The sequence below is a fragment of the Oxyura jamaicensis genome, chromosome 6, assembly GCF_011077185.1.
Source record: "Oxyura jamaicensis isolate SHBP4307 breed ruddy duck chromosome 6, BPBGC_Ojam_1.0, whole genome shotgun sequence".
Classification (NCBI taxonomy): Eukaryota; Metazoa; Chordata; class Aves; order Anseriformes; family Anatidae; genus Oxyura; species Oxyura jamaicensis.
The window spans coordinates 32,041,516-32,059,612 of NC_048898.1; the positions used below are offsets into that span (position 1 = coordinate 32,041,516).

Below are 18,097 nucleotides of genomic sequence, written 5' to 3' on the forward strand. Positions count from 1 at the left end.
ATGTGGCTCTTGTTTCCTCAGCTCTTCTAAATCAGGGCGCTGTCTTGTTATAAACTCTATCTTTGAAGTAATAGTGTCAATAATTAATTTAATGCTTGGATAATCCTTTACATATGAAATATTAATTTTAGAAGACTGGTAATGGTCCTTCATGTCACTAAGGCTTTCATTGTCCATTAAGCTTGGATTGCTAGTAAAAGCTCCGTAATGGAAGGGAGACGGTATTAACAACAGGCCATGTTTGGCTCCAGTCAGTACATAGGATGCCATCACTAGAGTCATTATAATCAACCCAAATATTAAGCTGCATATCTTCCCCTTCTTCAAGCAGAAAAATCCATTCCAGCTTTCACTGTGATCAGTCCTTACTTCCAAAACTGCAAGCAACTTCATCTGCTTGCTATCAGTGTACAAATGGTTTTTATTTTCTCCTTTGCAAACGGGACACTTCTGGTTATTATGGCTAGGTCCACGGCATCTGAAACACTGTCTGTGCAAGTCATTTGGTAATAAATGTATGCAACAATTAATGCAATGCTTCATATTAGTACCGTTAAACTCCTCTATTAATGAGCCAAGCACAGCCACAAAAATGTTTCTGAAGCATATGAGTCATCTTCTGCAAGTCTGAAATTATTTAATACCTTGAGTGATTCTATGAATTCTCAGTGACACAAAAGGAGAGGTTCAACCAGAACAGTTAAAAGGACTCTAAAAGTGAAATATGACGTATACAGGGAAAAAAAAAAATAAATCCAACTACAAAAATAGATGCATTGTAGATGTGTTTTCCAAGAATTTGGCTCAGAAGGAGGAATGTGGCAAAATAAAAATCAGCTACACAACTGGCTCAAGTTTTTCCCATTGAACAGAACGGGAAAGAAGAAAATTTGTTACTTTGTGTGAAAATATGCAAAAAATAAGAAGAATTCATTGTCCTCTGAGTTATGTTGGAATAAGCAAATATGGGTAGAAATTCCCAGATATTCTTAAAACTAGCAGGTTGCAAACCAGAATTCTGCTCCTGGAAGCTTCATTGTCCCAGAGATGTTCTCAAAGATGTGCATTGTGTAACCTACAGAAACAAAACCATATGTGTTGACACACACACAAGAGCAAACTGAGTAATATCTACATTCACCTTCATTCAAGGTCATAGCAAAACTGCAATCCATCACAAGTAATTTCACACTGCCATTTGAAAGATGCCTTCTGTTTGCTAAGTATATTAATTGCAGCACTCATGATATTAAACCCAGGAAACACTTGGCTTCAAGCCCACGGTGAGTTGCCATTTCTTTTCCATGACCCACCTGCTCACATCAGCAAGCAGTTGTTGACACAGGTAACACTACTCTACCTACATCACCTGCTCACTAACCTCTGTAACAGCTTTTAATCTGCTCTTTAAGTCTGAAAGCATTTTTGGACAGTAGCCAGTAACACAAGTTTAAATGTTCACCCTCTATCTGTGCACAGGAACCTTAAATTAACTTTCCTGAAGTGGGGGAGGAACCCAGGTAAGAGGACAAGGTAGGGATAAGACAACAGTATTCTTTCAAGCACATTGGGAAGACAGGCAAGCAACAAATAAAAAAGCCACAAGTAAAACATTCAGTAAATTTAAGAGGTTAAATAACAGACATAAGCACAAACTCCTATCAAGATCTTTGTTTTCTGGAACAAGTGGTTCTGGGACAGGAGCAACCACCAGCAATGCACTGCAAAGGCATTGAGATACATTTAGCATTACCTGACAAATACATTTTGACAAGATATCACTCAATAAAAATGGCAAGATGTGTTAGTTAAATGAAATGTACAATCAGTACTGCAATTTCAAGACAATGCCCTGATCCAGAAAATCCTCTTAAATGATTGCACTTCAGTACAGGAGAGGTTGTGCAGAAACGACCAGATGAGTGGATGCCCCCTTGCTCCAAGGACTTGAGCACTCATGGGTCTCATGGAGGCCTCCACATCCATGCAGGTTAAAGGACCCTACTGCACAGGACACATGCTACCCTCCTCTAACAACTTAATTAGCACAGTTGTTCATAGCCAAAAAGTGACTAGAGGTGGTTAGAAGTATTTGTGTCCACCTTTGACAGCATCCATGCTTGGCTTTCCAGACAGAATTCAGAGCAGAGATGTACAAATTCACAAAAAAAGTCATCAGCTTTCAAAAGGATGTTCTGAATTACATCATATTTATGCATATTTCCTCTAGACTTTCTGTTTTTGTACCTTATTAAATAACTTCCTGGAACTACCCACATTTTAAAGTCAAAAACAAATCCAGCTTCTCAAAACAGAAATTATTAAATTCAAAATTCATGGATAACATGCTTCAATATACTAGATAATACTTATATTACCTATTTTTAAAAATTCCAAGAATTACTTTGGTTTGGGAACTACTGACAGCCCAGAAGCCCAAATTCATCCTTGGGCTGCATCAAAAGAGGCATGACCAGTAGTTCAAGGGAGGTGATGCATCCACGTTTGGAGCCCCCAGCACAAGAAAGATGTGGACCTGTTAGAGTGAGTCTAGAAGAGGGCCACAAAGATGATCAAAGGGCTGGAGCACCTCTCCTATGAAGAAAGGCTGAGAGATAGGGATGTTCAGCCTGGAGAAGAGAAGGCTTTGGGGAGACCTCATTGCAGGCTTTCAATACTTAAAGAGGTCTTAAAAAAAAAAAAAAAAAAAAAAAAGGATGGAGAAGGACTCTTTACTTAAATAGAGAATGATAGGACAAGGGGAAAATTGCCTTAAATTTTGGAACAGGTTTCCAAGAGAAGCTGTGGATGCCCCATCCCTGGAGGTGTTCAAGGCCAGGCTGGATGGGGCCTTGGTCAACCTGATCTAGTGGGTGGCATCCCTGCATATGGGATTGGAATGAGTTGGACAATCTTTAAGGTCCCTTCCAACCCAAGCCATTCTATGACTGGAAACATTTTAAAACTATTTTGAAAACTCAGAAATTTAGTTAAAGTAGTTTAAAACTATTTTGAGAAGTCAGAAATGAAGCAGTAAAGTTGAACAGAATGAGAAGGAAAAAAAAAAAGATGCTGAAAAATAAAGGAGCAGTTTTAACATATGCCTCTGAAAGTCAAATTTTATTTTGGCTTCTGTCACCTAGTAAAGACACAACTTCCCTTTAGTCCCTGGGAATGAAGGTGCTATAAGGCTCTGTCTCTGTGATACTCCTTGTCCATCCTAACATGGATTCTGTGAGAGCAGCGATCCACTTCAACCCAACACCTCCACTTCCTCAACAGCACCATAATAGGGAGAGAAGGATCCCAGATTTAAAGAAGAGCTCTGCAGTTCTCCAAATGACATGGACAGTCAAAATTGCCAGAGAAAGGGAGGATGAGAAAGGGAGGTTCTGACAACAAGTGAAAAAAGTTTCCAGTTTGCAAGTCAAAATGCAAGGTAGTAAGACACCTGAGCAAAGATTTTCACTGGGAAAGAAATGGAGTCAGGAGGAGACTCAGGAAGGGCAGAGTTGGGCATCATCCACTGGGGCTAGAACAGAGTTTCCAAGAGAGTTCCTTCCCCCAGAAAAGACTGCAAAAAGACAGGATGGAAACAAGGGCCCTGAAAAGAAAAGGGAGCTGAAAGATGCACCTTTTTAAAAAGATGCACAAAGAACAGGCAGCAGGTTACAGCGGTAGCTATAAAAAGATCTGGGTAACCAAAGGGAAGTCTACAGCATCAGTATAATTAAGCATATTAGGTGCTACTTGTATATCTTTGTGAAGTCCTTCCACCCCAAACTCAACGATACCCAAGTATCTCAGTCTCCTCCCAGCCCCATATTATGTATTTTCATAGGGACCAGTTACTGTGCACTACTAATGGAAAAATCCATTTTATTTTCCAGTCCTCTTCTAACAGGCATCTGAAACTTTCACAGTGTTATGGATTGAACAGATTTATCCCAGACACTCCACTCTTGTAGAATCAATTCAAAACTTGTTTATTTGACACTAATTCTCAAACTTTTAAAAAGAGCTATCAGAGATCCATTCAGATCACAGGATCTTAGAAACACTGCATAAGCTTCTCAGTCCTATTTTATGTCCATTTGCATGTTAATAACATGGACCAAAATTTATTGAAGGTTTAATAGGTGCAGACACTTCTCATGAAACGGCAGTATACATATTGCAAACTCAAGGCAAAAATCTTACTAACTGCATTTTTAAAAGCAGCTTTTGAAAGCTGAGAAAAATGCTTTATTGGGAAGGTGATATAAGGGAAGAAAAAAAGAAAGAAAGAAAGAAAGAAAAACAACAAAAAAAAGAAATATTCTTAGGCCCCAGTAAAACTGAGATCTTAATCACACCAGTCAGGAGAAAAAATTTAAAGTTCCACAAGCAACCATAATTCTGCCAGCTTATGCATATGCACTACAACAGGTTGTTTTATTGGATGATCTCTTTGAAGATCTACCACTGGCAATATGACATATTACTCAGCTAATAGAATAGAGAGAGGTATTTTTTGGTTTTGGATTATTTTTTTAAATAACTGTTTGTTGCAGACGTACCATTTGTACCACACCATTTTACATGATTTCCACTGTCACCTTCATGTAATATAAATATAAAATAAACCCTACTGTAATAAATACATAAAAGCCAGGATATAATTCCCCACAGCCACTCCCTTCTCTTTACCAAGTTTTTTATTAAATACATTCCCCAGTCTTCACTGTGCAGTGAAGAATGCACAGCCAGAAGACCAGGATCTTCCCCAGTGCAAGCAGCCCATGTTTTCCTCATTCATCCCATGAAATCAAGCAATCTGAAGTATCTCTTCATTGTTTCCTCCACTCAGCATTTCCAGCAGTCATAATCACAGATATACTTTACCTTTTTTGTATTTCAATACTGACAGCAGAAGAATGTGAATTGCAGACAGAAGAAAAGCTGTGAGACTTGAGTTGGTAATAAACCATTTATGTCTTTTTATTTTAGTTGCAAAACTGCTGTCGGCTCACTGGCAGAATATTACTCTCTTTACACAACAAGCAGTATCTTTGTACATTCTTGAATAATGTAGCATGTAATTTCCTCTTGTTGAAATGAATGGTGAATTATTTATGATCATGTCTATGCAGTATTTTTCTGCTGTACATAAATATATACCAGCTTACAAAGCAGAAATCAGCATAAACCTTTTCGAGCACCTTGGCCAAAAGTAATCCTCCTCACAAAAATGAGGGTTTTGGGGAAACTCCTAAGTAGGAAACATGGACATAAGAATGGACATAAGAGATGACATATATCAGAATGGGAAAAAAAAAAAAAAAAAAAAAAAAACAAAAAAAAAAAAACAGAGCTGCTCACTACAGACTTGCAATAAACCTACTGAAAATGGAGTGTCCACTATGCCCCTAAGGACAGCTAAAAAGATAAATCCCATGAAGAATAAAACATGCAAGATTTTTCATATTTTCATACATATCTAGATAATTGAAAATTTATTTCTTTTAAATAAAGATTTAATATAATCCCTCTCCTTTCTCTTAAAGGACTGTAAGGGAATACTGTAATCAAAATGACTATGAAAATAAATTACTTTCATATGCTTAGTCATATAACTAAAATTCTCCTCCTCAATGAATAAGATAAACCAGATGGAATAGATTTACAGATGCACACACATCTTCTGGAGGTCTCAGCATATGACTTCTATTTTTCAGGTCACAAGCTTCAATTTTTAATGTGCTTTCCTTTTTACATAATTCTTTAAAATGAAGACAAAGTGACCTTTTGCTAGTACACTCAAGTCTAAATTTTATACTAGTCTTGTTACTTTTAGACATGCTTGGCTTTTCCTGCTACCACATGAAAGAGTGGCATGCTGTGAAACTATTATAAACACACTTCAAGTAGACCAGTAACACGCTTCCCAGCTTGATGTATAACAGTGTTTCTCTGTTTGATGTCAATGGAGCTACATCACTTTATTTCCTCTCTTCACACAATATAATTAAGATGTGGAACTCATCAGGGCCAAAAGTTTGAATGCATTTAAAAGACATTAGACAATTAATGGAGAATAAATCTATCAGTGGTTGCTTTCGCCAATTCCCACAAGGTAGAAATATGGGGCTCGGAGAAATCTATAAATACCTGCCTTACACTCTTTCACTAGGCATTTATTACTGGTCATGACCAGAGACAGGAGACAGGGACAGAGATATATGTGCCATTTGAAGATCTGACCCAGGATGGTTGTCCTGTTGGGAAGGTCACAGCCTGAAAATGTGGATGTCTAGGACAAGTTGCAAAATAATACACAAACTCTCAGGGTGGATGCGGTGAAGCCCAGCCAAAGCACGTCTCTCAGATATAGTTCCCACAGACAGGCTCTCCAGTCTCACAAAAAGACTTTTTCTTTTTTTCCTCTGTCCATTTTCCTGTTGCCACCCATGTCTGGCATCACATTAAGGTTTTGTCTGCTGATGTGTTTATTACACCTGAGGAAGAAGGGCATTTTTTTTTCCACAAGGAATCTCCTTACTTTGCAATAAAAGCCAAAACCTAGAACTATTAATACACAGAAACAAAAGAGAAATTCATGTTCTTGCTCTGTTGCTTTCCTGTCCTATCCTTACTGGAAAGGATCAGGACTGAGAGAGATTGCAGTCTGCACAAAGGTTTTGCTCTCAAACTTGGTGTTTTCATAGCAAGCCAAGGTATTTGTTCAAGCAACGTGAGGAAGTTCATCCTGTTAGTGAGTAGGCAGTACAGGCAGTACTGGTTCAATAAACAAAACAGTAGAAGTCATAAAAACTGGACATTATAAAAAAACTGTTCATGAAAAGAAAGGAATAATTGTATATTTGCTCTATCCTGCTTATTGTACTCATTTGGCTGCTCAAGTTAGCACTTTAGGAAATAAACTTTGCCAGAATTCACATATACTTATCTCAAAGAAATCAAAGAGCTGTCAAAAAAAAAAAAAAAAAAAGGAGAGAGAATCATGATTCACTTCTCTCTGCAACCTCCTTGCAAGATAAATAAATAAGTGAAAATAAAGAAAGTAAAAATGCTATTGAAATGGTTTAGAAAAACCACAGGACTAATTACAAAGCTCAGCAACCTCTCGCAGACCGAAGTATAGCTCTTCTACTTGCTTAAAAACACTAATTAAAAAAGAAAAAAAAAAAAAGGAAAAAAAAAAAAAAACAAAAAAAAAAAAGAAGTGCAACTCCCAACTCCCAAGAAGTGATATTAAGCCACCACAAACATTTGTAAGGCAATCACTTGAGAAACAGTTTCATTTTAAAAGCTAGAATATGTGGTCATAACCCATGGTTATACATTCAACCTGTTGAACAACAGCTAAACACTTTTCAAGCATGCAATATTCTTTCAAGAACCCAATTCTGAAGCCTTTTAAAGCCAAAGCAAACGTCCTGAATCACCAGTCTTGCCCAAATACTAACTGGGGCTCATTCCCTAACACAGCTGGTTTCTTTCTCAAGATCTAATCCAAACACACTCTACTCCTTACTCATCAATATACTTCCAGAGAAGATGCAAGAATGGGACAAATGATAGGCTCTATTTGTAAAACTCAACAAAATCCCCTAAAATCAGATTAACAGCAGTATTTTCAATCAGATGAGGACCTCCTCTTCTTATTTGTCCTGCGGAGTTCAGGAAATAGTTACTGAGCTTGAATCACCACTTAGTTAGGGCATGAACACTGCCTGAATAAACAGATTATCAGAAGCAAAGAAAAAGGAGGGGAGGTGGGAAAGGGAGCAGTAGATTGTCCTGGACCAGCTGCAGCAGGGCAATGCCTTCCCCAGGAGACTGTTATGTCTGAAGTCTATGTGTGGTCCTAGAAATAATCTAGGCATAGCTTCTTGCTGCCATGTCTGTGTGTTCTGATGTGTTATTGTTTGTTTTACCTTGAAAATGTGAAAATATTAGTTAAGCCTGATATTGCCCTTTTTTAGATTATTTTTCAGTGTGTGTGTGTGTGTTGGGGGGGGGGGGGGGAATAAATAAATCATTTCTGGGTTGTTTTTATCTTTGCATTTCACCTGACTTAAATTGATATAGAATCACACCCATCATTCCTCTGTATTAAGTGCAGAATAAAATGTCCAGACAGGAAAATAAAACAGTCCAAAGAGAGCCAGCCTCCATTCTACTGATAAATGCCAAAGCACACCACGGTCACCCAGTTAGATCAAAACTAGCATAAAGGTTTAGAAGGCAATGGGCTGGTTCTTCTGCAATTAACATAGGGGATGAGGTCTAGCCAGTAATTCCTCCATGGTGATACTTTCCTCAGATCCACACAATGTCATTTTCTAAAAAAAAATTCCAGTGCAAGATGTATGTCAAGGATGAAAGCTGAAGTGAATCTTAGGGACCTGGGGCATCATTACTGCAATGACTTCTCTAGAAAAGCAGTTCCAAAAGCCCTGAAAGAAAAACCACCACTGCCAGCCACCTGACCTGTGACACCAGGCATCCCAGACATGGTGAATCCTTCACCTTGCATCAGGATGGAGCTCACACCAACGTATTCAAGGCATTCCTCCTCTCCAACCATGGAACAAAACATTGTTTTCACATATTGATAAGGATAACTCAGAGCAGAATTTTGTCTACAGTACTCAACTAGCTTCTCAACTCTTGATCAAAGCTCATTGTCTACAACACCTCCAGTAATTCATCTTTTTGCTTCACTTTGTTTCTATTCATCTCACATAGCGGCTTGACAGATTTATACTGAACATTAAAAAAAAAAAAAAAAAAAAAGCACATTGTAGAAAAACTTCACCTTTACCTAGATTACACTAGTGCATGTCTTCTCACAGAAAAGACATTTTTAGCCAGATTCAAAAATCATTATGCAGGGTCAAAGTTCAGTATCTTTATTTTATTACTGTTATTATTACTCACATAGTTACCGTGAGCAATCTCCTGACCTATCCTACACAGTCATTGAGGTCATCCCACAAAAACAGAGATAAATTGATGTGTCCATTCTGTGTGGCTCACAGATTCCTTTCCCACAAGTCTGGAACCAGATTTGAAAGTTGCGGTATTCAGAATGCAAGCGGAAATCACATCTACTTAATGGCTATCAAAACAGTCAGGCCCTCATTGAAAACGATCAAATCACTAAGAGCCAGAACCCATATAAAATATTGATGTTAATGGCAGTTAAATTTTATCCCCTGCTGGAAGAAAAAAAAAAAAAAAAAAAAAAAAAAAAAAAAGGCACACTCTCTTAAATCTCCAGAAAGACACCCAGTGTCAACAATGTGATGAAAACAGACATAGGAGGTTAAATCATTCGTTCAGTGATTTAGTGTCACTGAGAATTCTTCAGGTTGAATTTGCTATATTTATTTTCTTTTGTTATGAAGCAAAAGAACCAAAGAGCTCCTGGTAAAGGTAAAGGGACCACCTGAAATACAGTCAGGTACAGTGAAAGCAATTAGTCTGACCTTGACACAAATTATTTTATTATGTATTTAATAGGAATAAACAGATGTTGAAGTTTCATTTTCAACACAGTATACGGCAATACTTTACAATAATGAAAGTTTTTACCGACATGTGCTTTCAAGCAATAAACCAGGCCACTACTCTACTAATTGGTAACATTCCCGTTAAAAGCACTAATGTAACAGGGAAACACACAACGTGAAGGATGAACCTGTGATGGAGCTCTTCCGCTCCAGGTAGTTTTTAATCAACAAAATGCAGGGGGTTGAGGGATTGGCAGGTGGGAAAACAGCTCCCACATGCCCCGCAGGCAGGCTGTAATCAAAATAAAATAAAATAAAATAAAATAAAATAAATAAAAAATAAATACTTATCTTTAAAAAACTCAGGAGGCAAAGCATTGCTCCGGTATTGACAGAGTTCACTTATCAAAGGCAGGCTATTTTTCATTATGAACTTCTTTCTGACAGCTGCCCATCCCACTTTAGTTTCAGGCTTCCAAGCCCGCTTCATTGGTTGAGTCTCTGGGCTGACATTGCAGTAATTTACTCAAATGGCTCTTCTGGAGCAGCTTGCTTAGTGGAGATACAGCTTTTCCCATTATGTAAAACTGGGTTTGGTGAGGACAGCACTCTTGTTTCCATCACCTTATCTGAACATAGGGAAATCCTCTGCAGTAAAGCAGAAAGCAGCCTGCCCATCACATACGTCCCTAAGCCCACAGCCAAGAGCCATGGAGATCAAAGGGATTTAGAGACCACGGGTCCTCTCCAAGCTCACATCAGGACACCAAATAGTCCTGATGCAGCAAGTACAGGACTAGCATATATTGCAGTAGTGAGTGCTACTAAGCCATTAAGAGTGGAGTTGTGGAAACTTCAGCAATGAACTGGGCTATAGCACTTTCTTGCATCAAGAGAAGCAGACTGCAAGGTTGTCCAGCTCTCGAGGCAGTCAGACAGCATGCAGCAAGAGCCTGAGCAGACAGCACAGCTCTCCTGCTTGTGTTCACACACTTGTACCTTGGCCAAGTACTGATCCTAAAACATCAATACACAGAAACAACTACAAAAATAACCTGGAAAGAGAAGACATTATTTACCAAACATTGTCATTTGTGAGACACAAAAATGTGATTTCCCCTTTCATACCTATTATTTTATTAGGAGGTGATTGGTACGCCTATTCTTGTCCTCAGATCACAGTGTAATCGTGTACCTATGTCATCTAAACACTGCTATTTCTTTTCAGGGTTTAACAAGTTAAATATAAGAGCAGAGATATAAAAATATAAATATAGATTACAGTACAGTCTCATGCCGTTTACCAGGCTGTACTTATAAACAAGAATACAATTAATGTAGTGAAGCAAGTAAAAAGTATGTTCTTAAAGGTCTTGTAAAAATAACATCTTTGTATTGCACATTCTTGGAGAATTCACCTTCCTAGGTGTGTTTAAGCAATCTAAATTTAATCTAGCAGCTTTATAAATTTATATTGGGTGGAAGATTGTTACTGAGTATCCATTTGGCAATTCCCCAGTTCTGTTTTCCTCAAAAAACAATGGCAAATTTGCCCTTGGGCTGAAATTCATGCATAAGGATCTGCTTTAGAAAAGCGCAATTCAGAAGAGATGAAATTCATCAGTAGTTGCCAGAGATCTACACACAATATGATCACATTGGACACTGGAGAGAAATCATCCAGAGGAAGCAGTCTAAATATGACCTATGTCCTTGCAGAGCCTACTTGTTTACCTTGGCTGCACTGTGAGCTTTGAGTGACTTGCTTCAGACTTAGACATCTCAACTTAGAGGTGTGCAGATTAACACCAAAGCTTCACTGTGCTGAAGACAAATAAATCTTCCTATTCAGAGTGCCAGCTAACTCTCATTTAAAAAAAAGAGATGCAGGGTGAGTGTAGCACAGCTGACTCTGCAGGAATAGATCTTTCAGTGATGAAGAGTTATTTTCAGCATGGGTCTTTGTCTCTTGTATTGATTACTGGGCCAGAACCAACACATGGGAGAAAAATGTTCTGAGAGTATTTCCAACAGTCTTGCCAAGCATTTTCAGCCTCGACATGCTGCAAAGTAGTGGGCATTCACAGCTATGTTACTCTGATTACCATCTTGTTCTTTTTACACGTTTGATTTTTCTTGATTTTAGCAGCTGCTACCTCAAGTTGATTTAAAGTGAGAAACATATTCTTCCCACCATCTGAAATCCAATACTTTCTGCCACTTTGCAAATGGTATACAGTATGAATTGCTAAATCTCGTGGGTTGTGAGAGATCAGCTGCTAATTTAAGGATGCTTTTGAGGGATGAATATTATTATATGGAATAAATAGAATATGCATAATATAATGCCTCCAGTGCCTGTTTACCTTATGGTTTGCTAAAATATTTTTGTTTGCAATGATACAACAAAATGGTATCTTCTAGAATTCATTTATTCACACCACACACTTCAATAAATAAGCAGTCATTCTGAAGGGAATTTGTTGATGTGATACTTATCATTGCTTTAAACACAGTGTTGTTCTGACAGTTTTAGGGTATATGCTAGCAGCCTTTCCTCTGATTTTTAATGACTGGAAAGGGATTTTCCTGCACCTCCAAACTAAATTTTTCTCTGTAAGATTTATTATCTTAACCCTGTCATCTGAAATTTACCATTATGACTCATATATGGTACCTTCTCCATGAGACATACATTAAAATGGATGGAAAAACATATCTCATCTGTACATAACTACTGTGTAAGTACTTCTTCATGAATAGGGCATTTCATCTTTCATCTAGTACTGAGTGGGTGAAAGGAAACATACACAGCTGCATCCTGAAGAGACAAACTAAGTATTGGAGCTTGTCATTAAAGTGTCTTGTAAATTCAAACAAAAATTAGTCAACAAATATTATTCATTGAAACCAAATAACAACTGTGACTTTGTTTTTTTAAAAAATAAATAAATAAATAATAATTGAAAAAAAATCCATAACTTTTATAAACGTTCAACAACTTGCATTCTTTAAGTGACAACACAGCAGATAAATCTCAGCCTATTAAAGAATCAAGAATGTACACACTTTTTCCAAAGTGAAGTCAATTCAGACAGCACAGTCCAAGAGCAGAACCCCACTAAGCCTAAGTATTCTCAAGTAATTGCTAATTAAATACTCTCTCAGCATACCATGATATCACGAGATAACATTCCTACAGGTAACTTCTGGCTACAGCTAATTAAGCAATAACTTGCTGCATCTTATGTAAGAATAAACACTTCATTATTTATTTACTTTTATTTCTTATTTACTCAAGCAGTATTCACTTCCAAAGTCTTCTAATGCTATTCATAAGCATTTCAAGGGCTTAGGCTACACTGCTCTCCCATATCACATGCTTTTTATCTACACAAAGTGAAACAAATTTTTACTAACCAACCTACCAGATACCATCTTTCTGAAGACATTACTGCATCACTACACTCTGTTTTCTGCTGATAGTAACACTTATCTTTGTAGGCATAGCACATGCTTGATGTGAAACCTAATGCAGATTGATAATGGCTTAAACTCTTGTTACCATCCTCTCATATCTTTAGATTATTACTTAGACCATAAACTTAAGAAGAAATTCAAATATCTTCATTTGCTGATTTCTACTTTTAAAAGAAGGAAAACATTTCATTCTTTCACCACCCTCCCCCAAAAAATCACAGCTCTTGATACAGTTTTCATAAACCCAGTAAACTCTAGGCCAGTAACTACACAAAAACCATAGTTTGTAAAAGAAACAGTGAAGATAAAGTCATGTTGTGTATGGGACTGACCAATTCCCAGAAAGTAAATGCTGTAGTATCCAGATATACATAGTCCAGACTAATATAAACCTGTTCTTCATCCCCCAGGTCACTGGCTCCCTGGACTTGGCCATGTATTCCTACAAATTTTGCCCATGCTTGGTTTCAGTATACTTGCTTTCCCCTTGGAAATAACACAACCACAGGTGTCTTTGCATTCTTTATGTTGCACTTAGCCAGACTGTAGATTGTAAACAAACAAGACACAAATCTGAAAACTTTATTTACAGATTTTCAGTGGAAAGAAAGTGAGGGGAGGAACTCTGTGTAATGATGAATGTAACAAGAACCTGGTATATACTCTCCCCACCATGACTTTTCTGCAACTTTTTCTCAAAATAGAAGACAGAGTCTCTTTAGGAGATCCTAGGTGAAATCAGACCCACAGAAGTTCTGGTGTGCTTTTTCCGCTTCTTGAAATGAATCATTTACTGAAGCAATTCAAAGATAAATCTAAAGCAACACCAATTCAAACCACTAATTTGGCATTCAGCTTTTCAAAAATAGATTCATGAATGTTTATGAGAACCCAAAAAAAAAAAAAAAAGATAGGGTATTGACATTATAAAACTCCACAAAGAATTACAAGCACCTCCAGAATACACACCACTAAATGCTTTGTGAGGAACTATAAACCCCAACTTTAGCCAAATTAACATATTTAATTAAAACCATCTCCAGCAAAAAAAATACCTCCCAAGTATTGAAATGCATTTCCATCTGTTAGGTTTCTCTTTTTACAATAGTGTTTACTCTACCTAGAGTCAAGGATATGGTTCTTTAATTTCATGAGCTTAATGCAATAACTTGATTCAGGCTGTTAATGCATTCAAGGCCTTCAGACACCCAGGAGACTCAAATGGCATCAAGAGCATACAGATGCATTTGGAGCAGATATTCTAATGTGAAATAAACAATGAATTCCTTAATATATGTTTACTGCAGAGACTACACCAAAATAAGAGCTTATAAGGGTGTCTTAGGACTAGAAGAGGTGGCTTCCAAGCCCCCTTATGATTTCTAAGCACTACTACATTATATAAATAACATCACCATGAAAAAACCTAAAGCTGTCAGTAAGCGACAACACAAGAATTCTATGAAAGCAGAGTTCATTTCTCAAAGGTGACACCCAATTGCTACAAAACAAGGATAAATAGAATACATAAGTGTTACGCAGATAACGGTGTAGAAATAAACTTCTGTTATGGTGCACTTGTCAGTGGGAGCATGAGGTGCAGCTGATGGATCAAACTGCAGCTCCAGAGATGGCACTTGGTTCAATGCCTCAAGTTCAGAGAAATGGGGAAAATGGGCTCCATACTGACCTGCTCTTTAAATAATGTTATTGAGTTATGCCTACTCTTTCTTTTCTTTTTTTTTAAAGGGTATTAAAAGAGTTTTATGGTTTCAGAAATACAGCATTGTACAATTCAGTCTGTGCTCAGTTTCCTTTAATGCTTTCCACCCTCAAGAATGCTGTTAACAAAACACAGCATGTGCTGCAGAAGGCCATATCAATCATTGTCTCCTGCAAAGATCACTCCACGCCCACATCCAAAGCCAGCAACACGTAATCAAGTGCCACTAAATGCCACGTCTTTCATCACAGCCTCAGGATCATGACTCAGCAGCCGGCAGGAGCAGTCTCAGACACTCAGCCCCATGGCACTGCCTCTGCAGCAGAGGGGCCAGAAGAGCAAAGCCACCCCTGTTGCCCCCTGTGCCTGGCTCCAGCAGACACCTCCAACACCAGGTCAGCCAGCAGCCTTGTAATCCACACATGGGGGTCTCTGTGAATCCAGGCTGTGAGGTTGTCAGCCGAATTGATTGACTGATTATTATTTTTAATCATTAATTGCTTTGGTGCCCTCCCCATGAAAACCCTCCACCTTTTGGTACCATCATTAGTGGTGGTTCTAATGGACAAAGTCTTTCTAGAGGGCAAAAATGAAGCCTACCTACTGTGTAAACCACTCTAAGTCACTCACCTGCTGCTTTTACAACACTTTCTTCACCAGTATATGTAGAAATTAGGCAAGCTAGAAAACCAGCCATCCTAGGATTATAGGAGAAATGACAGCCTCACTACTGTGTTCAATACAATTTATAACTTTCTCACTTGTTTAAATCCTGAAAAATGCCTTCAGCGTCCAAAATGTTTATAATCAAAATGCCCTCACAGGTTCTAAATAATCTATAAACCCAGACAATTTCACAGTTCTTCCCACTAAGTGAAAAAATAAATTGCATAGTAATATATTTTAATTTCTTTATTGCATGGTTCATTATTGAAATTAGACTTCAGTAATAAAAGCAAATCAGAATAAAGCTATGCAATTATGGTTTTTTTTTCCCTTTACATGTGGAAACTGGGCTTTGAAGTTATCCTTACTTTTTTCTCATAAAGGATGCTTGCACAGGGCTAAGCTAGGCCAGCAAGACTGACATAGAACAGACAATAAGTTATTGTCCAAACATGAACATTTAAATAAGACGTGAAATATTTTATTAATCTTTTACATGGAAGTTTCTGTCCAACCTGAGAAAAAATAAAAATATTAAATGAGCAAAGGCATTAGTCTCTGTTGCAAACAGCATGCCCATGCAGCAGACTTGGGAGGATGCTATAGTGCGATCAGAGATACTCAGAGGTTTGTAAAGGTCCGTGAGGATCAGCCCCTCAGGGCACAGACACCATTCCCTTTCTTGGAGTGACTCCCAGTGGCAGATGGCAGCATGCTTTGCAGTCCGTGGCTGACAAAGTGATGTGCATACCAATGTGTGTTACCTGTGCTACTACAGGGCATAAAATGGTGGAAGCCCAAGAAGAACAACCCAGGTGTAACTCACCATCTCGAATTCCGTGACACGGGGATTGATGGACTTTGGCCAAAATTCAGATATGCATTGCACAGGATGGAGTGCCACTGGCAATCCCATCTCTAGAAAAACAATCTAAGACAGGCAGCACCGAATCTCAGTTACCCCCAGTAACTGCATTAAACCAGGCAAATGTCAGCCTCTCCACGAGCAGGGTGGAGCAGCTCATTTCTGGAAGATGATGGACAAGTTGTGCAATGGGGTCCTCAGCAGGGCTGAGCCAGCCCCTGCCACGGCAGCAGCCCCAGGTGGCATTTTCGGAAGCATTGCTGTGAGACCTGGAGTGAGGAAGTGAAACTCTCAGGCTCATAAACAATGCTTGTTTAAGATCCTCATTCATACGACTGGTTTCGTATTAACTGCTAAAACACCAATTTGCTCCGTTTATTAGTCAGCACCGTTTCTAGCAGTTAAACAATGCTTTGCCTCTCGTTTTGCTCAAGCACAGAAAAGGGAAGTAAAAAGAGTGTCCTATACTCTGCCTCCATTTACTGAATGCCATGCTACAGCACATTTTTCACCACAGATGAAAAATGAAGGTAGGTAGTCTTTCAAAACAGCTGCTCCTGAGGACCCAAACTAAAAAGACTTGGGAGAACAACCATCATTCACTCTGAGATATGGATTTATGCCCTCCAATCTGCATAAGACCCACAGAGCTACTGTGACACCAACACAACTCAGTCTTTCTGTCTTGACTACAGAAAATTCAATTTCCATTTTCTAACAGTGCTTCTTTTGCATACAAACCAAAAAGTGTCAGTCAATTGAGCATCTCTGGTGATGGAGAGAAGAAACACTGCTGAACACCACAACCCTGATCACGAGCTCGTTGCTTGCTCTCACTGCTGAGCAATTAGCCATTAAATTTTGCTCATCAAGACAGCTTACACTCATCAGGTTATGGAGAAAGAGTTTTACACTGGGCACCAAGTGTTCCTTTTCCAGTTCAGAAAGATATCCCCATGTATCTATCCATATTTACACTTGGCTTTGAAGACTTTAAAACCTGACAATGAATTGTGGAGTTCTGTAAGTGGATGCTGTTTTCTACTTTTAGAAGTGGTCCTTCTCCTGTCTGAACATCCTTACACCATGATTTCAGTCCTGCACGAGTTTTTGACTCATCTCACTACTTTTAACTTGTCTGGAGATGAATGTATATGTAAATCGCAGGTTAAAGTATTGTTAATGATCGTACAGTTCATAATAAAAAGACCATCCTTTGTACAGAAATGTACATTCATCCTTCTGAAAATTTAGTAAGACAGTTAATTATACGTTTAAAGACTGAATCTCAAAATGTCACTGCTGACATTTAAGGCTCATGTAAAATGCAAGTCTATCTTGTCTGTGAGAAACAAGTCTATACAATCTATTTTAAGATGAAAATATTTATAAAGGAAGGAACTTGCCAATTAGGAACACAAACAGAAACAAACCCATTCAGAGCAAGCTGCTTTTTAAAAAAAAAAAAAAAAAAAAAAAAAAAAATCTTTTACACACAAGGGCATATTTCTCCCAGTACAGTGCACAAAATAAGTGACATCTGGTGGCTACATGCTGTAATATAAGTAGGCAAGTCATTTCAATGCTGTTAACCATTTCAATTAAGTGTATTGCTTCTTAGTAAAGCTGTAAAGCTTTTTAGATGTTTTATTTATTTATTTTGACACAGACACTTCTGAGACTCTCAGGCACTGTGATCCCTGGCAACTGCTGTTATCTAATTAAAGTGGGGTTGTCATATTCACATCAGGAAAAAACATTACTCCAAAAAGGAATTAGCGAGGCATAGCAAAACAGCACTAAGATATAGCCAGGCAACCCCAGTTAAAATTGCAGAGCCAT

At 38.1% G+C, this 18,097-nt stretch overlaps 1 protein-coding gene and 1 long non-coding RNA gene across 2 annotated transcripts in view; one reads left to right on the forward strand and one right to left on the reverse strand.

The window, feature by feature from the left end:
- The window catches only part of CHST15 (carbohydrate sulfotransferase 15), a 46,784-nt gene that overhangs the window by 18,235 nt on the left and 10,452 nt on the right, over positions 1-18,097 (reverse strand). Inside the window, exon 2 of the mRNA XM_035330216.1 lies at positions 1-1,075. Within this exon, the coding sequence (XP_035186107.1) occupies positions 1-543 (543 nt within the window). The 5' untranslated portion in view covers positions 544-1,075. The remainder of the gene's footprint in view (positions 1,076-18,097) is intronic.
- The window catches only part of LOC118169181, a 27,361-nt gene continuing 10,234 nt past the window's right edge, over positions 971-18,097 (forward strand). The window contains exons 1-2 of the long non-coding RNA XR_004751954.1: positions 971-1,070; positions 17,825-17,828. This is a non-coding gene — a long non-coding RNA (uncharacterized LOC118169181). The remainder of the gene's footprint in view (positions 1,071-17,824; positions 17,829-18,097) is intronic.